General features: G+C 36.8%; 1 protein-coding gene across 2 annotated transcripts in view; it reads left to right on the forward strand.

Moving 5' to 3' along the window:
• Positions 1–5,742, forward strand: part of ANKRD50 (ankyrin repeat domain 50) — a 40,421-nt gene extending 34,679 nt beyond the window's left edge. The window contains exons 5-6 of one of the 2 annotated variants that reach the window (XM_010860261.1): positions 8–1,497; positions 3,093–5,742. In XM_010860261.1, the coding sequence (XP_010858563.1) occupies positions 8–1,494 (1,487 nt within the window). In that variant the 3' untranslated portion in view covers positions 1,495–1,497; positions 3,093–5,742. Of the gene's footprint in view, positions 1,498–3,092 lie in introns of both variants that reach the window. The other variant, XM_010860262.1, reaches the window with a different exon arrangement.
• The last annotated feature ends 705 nt before the right edge of the window (positions 5,743–6,447 follow it).

Here is a 6,447-nt window from a genome sequence, read left to right on the forward strand (position 1 = left end):
TTTAGCCATGGAGCTGATGTTAACTACAAAGATGCTGATGGTAGGCCAACACTTTATATTTTGGCCTTAGAAAATCAGCTTACAATGGCTGAGTATTTTTTGGAAAATGGTGCAAATGTGGAAGCAAGTGATGCTGAAGGCAGGACAGCACTTCATGTCTCGTGCTGGCAAGGCCACTTGGAAATGGTGCAGGTTCTGATCACCTATCATGCTGATGTCAATGCTGCTGACAATGAAAAGCGCTCTGCACTGCAGTCTGCAGCCTGGCAGGGCCACGTCAAAGTGGTGCAGCTTCTCATTGAACATGGCGCCGTGGTGGACCACACGTGTAATCAGGGCGCCACCGCACTCTGCATTGCAGCCCAGGAAGGACACATTGACGTCGTGCAGGTTTTATTAGAGCACGGTGCTGATCCAAACCACGCTGATCAATTTGGACGTACTGCTATGCGAGTTGCAGCCAAAAACGGACACTCTCAAATAATTAAATTATTAGAAAAATATGGTGCATCCAGCTTGAATGGCTGTTCTCCATCTCCTGTTCACACGATGGAGCAAAAGCCTCTACAGTCAGTGTCATCGAAGATGCAGTCCCTAACAATTAAATCAAACAGCTCAGGCAGCACTGGTGGTGGGGAAGCGCAGCCTTCGTTGCGCAGTTTGCCAAATGGGCCAGCTCATGCATTCAGTTCTCCTTCAGAATCGCCTGATTCGACAGTTGATCGGCAAAAGTCATCATTGTCAAATAATTCCTTGAAAAGCTCAAAAAATTCATCTTTGAGAACTACTTCATCTACAGCAACGGCTCAAACAGTGCCAATCGACAGTTTCCACAGCTTGTCATTTACAGAACAAATTCAGCAGCACTCGTTGCCGCGCAGTAGAAGTCGCCAGTCGATTGTCTCCCCGTCTTCCACAACACAGTCCTTGGGCCAGAGCCATCATTCACCGAGTAGTGAGTTTGAGTGGAGTCAAGTCAAGCCCAGCTTGAAGTCAACAAAAACGAATAAAGGGGGGAAATCAGAAAATTCCAACAAATCTGGGTCAGCTGGAAAAAAAGCTAAACAAAATAATTCTTCACAGCCGAAGGTCCTAGAATATGAAATGACTCAGTTTGATAAAAGAGGACCCACAGCCAAATCTGGGACCAGTGCACCATCTAAGCAGATGCCAGCAGATTCGCAGTGTAAAATCATGATTCCTTCAGCTCAGCCAGAAATAGGTCGATCTCAACAGCAGTTCCTTATTCACCAACAAAGTGGGGAACAGAAGAAGAGAAACGGTATAATGACAAATCCAAATTATCATCTGCAGAGCAACCAGGTTTTTCTCGGTAGGGTTTCAGTCCCACGGACAATACAAGACAGAGGGCATCAGGAAGTGTTAGAAGGATACCCTTCCTCGGAGACGGAATTAAGCCTTAAACAAGCTCTGAAGCTTCAGATTGAGGGTTCTGACCCTAGCTTCAACTATAAAAAGGAAACACCATTATAAAAGGTAACATTTCATCAACATAAAGAATAAATATCCAAAGTATGGTTCCCTCCATATATTGTTCCCTTAGAATGCTCTTTTCCCTAATCCACATGGCCAGCTCCTTCACCTCATCACTATCTGTGTCCTCTTCTCAGCAAGATCCTCCCTCCTTACTCTTTGGAATTTGAATTCTACCACCTCCACCACTCCCTTTCCCCCTTTTCTGCTTCACATTAGCCATGGTACTTATTTCTTAACATGGTTTATGTACCTTATTATGTTTATTATTTGTCCCCTCTCATCTGAAATGTCAGCCTGTGAGGGTAGGGATTTTTAATCTCTCTTATTTACCACTTTATTCCATGTACTTGGAATACTGCTTGGACACATAGCAGTTTCTCAGTAAAAATGTTTTGTACGAGTGAATGAATGAATATGCTATTTATGGATCTCAGAGATTCCTTCCTATACAATCATACTCCCCCTTAAAAGTTCTTTGATGATAACAGAGGTGGGGCTGTTCCCCTTTTAGGTTTGAATAAAGTCGTGTATGTAATGCTTAGTAGGTAGGTAGTGAATGTTAATTTCCTTCCTTTTTTCACCCTGGAAGAAATTAAAAAATTAATCATAAAAGGTCATTTTTGTTATGACAGATCTCTTAAGAATCTTTCAAGTGAAATTTACACATATCAAAAGTAGATATTTAGGGTAGTCAAGGACCAATATTTAAGTGTCAGAATTGTTTTAAACCTCAAAGTTATATTTATTAAATAAAAACTTTTTTCTCCTTTCTACTACTGTGGATGCTATTCTAATTATAGAGGGGAGGTTAATGGGAAAATTGAATTATAATTTTATATTATGGATACTTTTTCAGAAATACATTTCTCATATTTGAGATAAATTCAAGATTTCATTAGGCATTTTTGCTAAATTATACACAAATATGTTTGTACATGTGTATATACATGTGTATAATTATACACATGTATGTTTGTAGTTTGTACATGTGCTAAATTATACACATGAATGTTTATACATGTGTATAATTATAGACAAGTATTTCCTATACATTCTAATAATAAACATCCTTCAATGTGAATCTGTGGAGGACTGGTGAAATATCATTCAAACATAAGTCTTATAAAAGTAGTTAATTCATTCTCCAATGTGATTTATTTTTAAAATATTTAGTTCTGATGGTACAGCCCTCTAACTCTCATGATATCTTTTGTAAATATTAAGTGTGGGTATATATTTTACAATAAAACATATGAATTAAGGTGAACACTTGTAGAATATTTAAGTAATTTATACTTAGTGAATCTCTAATAGGTCTACTTTTGTGCTTTACATAGTAAATATATATATATATATATATATTCTTATGTGAAAGTGAGAGTCACTCAATTGTGTCCGACTCTTTGCAACCCCATGGACTATACAGTCCATGGAATTCTCCAGGCCAGAATACTGGAGTGGGTAGCCTTTCCCTTCTCCAGGGGATCTTCACAACCTAGGGATTGAACCCTTTCTTATGTAGATTTTAAAACTATATGTAGTTATATTTGATAAGTATAACATAGAAATTAATTTTTTTTTAACTTTTGTATTAGTTTCCTATTCTGTGAAACAGAAGACATTGTGATTGGAGTGATTCTTCAGCTACTGGATGAAAATATAAAATGCCTGTTGATTTGCTGAAAAAAAAAAAAGAAGAATGTGATACCTGCAGTACAGTTACCTTAAATACTGTCATGTGCCTAAGTAGTAAGGCTGCCTTCTCAATGTAACCCTCTGTGCTTAAAAAATTTCATTTTGTGTGCTTTGTATTCACTACCCAAGAGTAAGCACTTTTTTTGTTTTTAATGCAGATATATACTGCAGTTCCCTGATAAAAGATGAAAAATATTTTGAGTATTTTAAGTTAATATTTGATAAGTGTGCATGTGCCATGGTCAAATATATATGAAAAGGCAGTGTTCCTTGTATTTATTTTTTTCTTTCTGTGGCAAACGAAACTTAAGCATACTGTTTCAGTCACATTTACCTTGTTGTAGTGTATGGTTTGTCTCCTGTATCCTTAAAAATGTCACTCAATAAAATAAATCATGCAACTCTTTTATGTTCATTACACCTTCAGCATTGGTTAAAAATGTGTTTCTATTTAATGCTACATCAAGGTGAAAAAATAGTTTCGTGAAAGATTTTTTAAAAGTCTAGTATTTTAGGGAGCTGCTCTCAGTAGTTTAAATTTGGATTTCTCAGTGGAATCCTCCTAATCTTCAGCTAAAGGTGTGAAAAAAAAGAAAAAGAAAACCCACACACAGACTATAGGCAGAACAAAGTTCTGTTTCATTGACTGGGATGCAGTTTCACCTTCCTCTCACTTGTCATTCCACATCCAAGAAGACAGACGATCATTCCTGAGGCATGAAAATTCTCAGGGACAGAGCCAGGCCTCAGTGGCACGTGTGTAGAGGGAGATGTAGCTGTCTATCTGAGGGTAGATTTTTGATCCCTGAACAATTCACTGACTACCCTTCTTTCTTCTTCCATCCAGTTATGTAAAACATCTGCCACCTTGAACTGTGATGCCAGCTTCTCTCTCAGTCGTTTCTGTTTTGTAAATCACTGCATGTCCAAAATAGCCCCTACTCAGAATCAGTTGGATCAATTTTAATGATTAGTTGGGTGAGTATTCTTGATGAATATGTGTTGTCCTTCAGAGATGACACTACTAACCTATCGGCCATAGCACAGGTGTATTTTTTAATTGCTATTTGCTAAATAGTAGTAATGGATTTGCACTTTTCTGTCCACATACTCTTTCCTGTTTTACTCTTTGGACAATCACTTCTAGAATGATAGATGCCAGGATTAGGGGTGAAGTCTGTAACCAAGGAAACTAAAGTCAGCTGTTTAGATGAGCATGTGACTCACCACCTTGACCTCCTGGATGGACACTTTAACCAGTTGAGCTAGCTTGGTGGGTTTTATGCGTGTCTGGAGAGGGTCAAATTTATTGTTTAGAAACCAAGGTTGCAGGTTTGATCTTTGCAAAAGCCCTGGGATCCTACAAAACCCAGAAATTCTATTCTTTCCATGTGCTGTTGATGAAGAGGAATAGGAAAGAGAATTTGGAGATTCAGCACAAAACCATTGCAACTACTGGACAAAAATCTTTAGAAAATGTCTTAGTATCTGAGGTCAGTAATGTCATCTTCATATATGAAGGACACATACATGACGCATTGTTCACAGAAACAGGAAGAAATACGTAGTTGGTCGTGACAAATGTTTCACTTGATCTTCCTGTAAGGCTTTTGTTTTTGCTTCTGTTTTTTAAAGTCAGCGAAACTTGGGTGTTTGTATCATCGGTAAGTCATAATCAGAATAGGAGATAAATTCAATCAATATTAAGGTGACATGGCAATATTTATAACTCAAATGTGAATGTTTCAAGTGTTGAATTTTTGTCCCTATGGGACATTTATTAAATACACTTAATAGGACTCTTGCAAAGTAGCCTTAAAAGTGTTAATGATTCTGTTAATAACTATGAACACATCCTATTATTAGAACCAACTCTACTCATATCTCAAATACAGTACATTTACTTAATTTAGAAGAGGAAGCTCTAATTTCTTATTAGGTGTATTTTTCTTTAGAAAGAGAATCTTGAAAGCTGCCAGTTTTTCTATTAAACCTTGAATTATTGGAATTGTATTTATTTAATTTTATTGTTTTTACAAAAATGCACCTTGTGGCCAACGGGCAAAGATATGACTCGTGACACAAGGGATTTCTGTTTTCTGAAGAGCTCAGTGTTTTCACATCCATACTATATTCACTTGAAACAGTTGGTAGGAAGAGAATCTGTTGGAGAAATACACTTTCCAAAAGTAAATATTCCTCTGGATGTTTTTATATGAACTAAGTTTTGGAATAGAACAGCAATGGCTTTCAGTTAGGATAAGGCTAATATGGGGGTGGAAGAAGCCCTGCTTTGCTGATTGGTTTCTGTGGGGATTTATTTAATACCATGACTGAAAATAACTTCTGTTCCATTGAGACTAAAAATAGTCCCATAAATAGAAAACTCCTAAGTAACTATTTTTTAAATAAAAACATTAAATTTTGTAAATCACCTGCTGCCACAATACAACTGTGATGCCATATGCTTTTAAACAGTTTTATACCCTTCCATTTGTGTTCCTTTCCTAAAAGTCATGAGTTGATAGCAGAGGAAGTGATTAAAAAAAATATAGTAATGAAAAATAAAGTCTCCATGTGTGTAGGAAAGGTTTTGGAAGGAAAATGGACCAGAACCCAGTGTGTTCTGCAGAATACAGCCAGTTATGTTGCGTCCCTCCCCCTCACCCCCCACACCTACCAGAATCCTCACCAAAAGTAGTTCACTGCTCGAAAAACAGGAGTAAGTACTTTTTCCAATATTGTTTGCCTATGCAAATACTTGTTTTACTTTAAATGTCCTCCATTTACACTTTGCAGCAAATGTAGTTGCAGACAAATGCTTTTTCTTTTTGAATTTTTCCCTTGGTTTGGGGGTATGTAAATAGCCGAAAAATGTACATTGAATTTCACATTGTAAAAGTTTTATTTTATTCCTTGTATTATATTAAGCAAAAATCCCTATGTAAATGAAAGTGCATAATAAATATATTTGCTTTACAGAGAATACCTTGTTTTAATTTTATCGTTGAATCCGCAGAAGGTGCATGGCATGCTTACAGTAGAAACAACTGTCTGTTAACTTCTTTTAAGTACTGAGGAGATGAATTTGGAAACATTTTACAAACAAAAAAATGAGATAGAAAAACTTTCAAAAGAAGGTAGAAATTAAAAAGATCTAGCCTTAGTATCTTCCTAAAGCTTTTATAAGGACTTAATATTCTCTACCCTTCCCCAGTAACACCGTATCTCTCACTATGTCAGGTTTCCCACCTC

This window comes from Bison bison, unplaced genomic scaffold, assembly GCF_000754665.1.
Source record: "Bison bison bison isolate TAMUID 2011002044 unplaced genomic scaffold, Bison_UMD1.0 scf7180017864465, whole genome shotgun sequence".
NCBI lineage: Eukaryota > Metazoa > Chordata > Mammalia > Artiodactyla > Bovidae > Bison > Bison bison.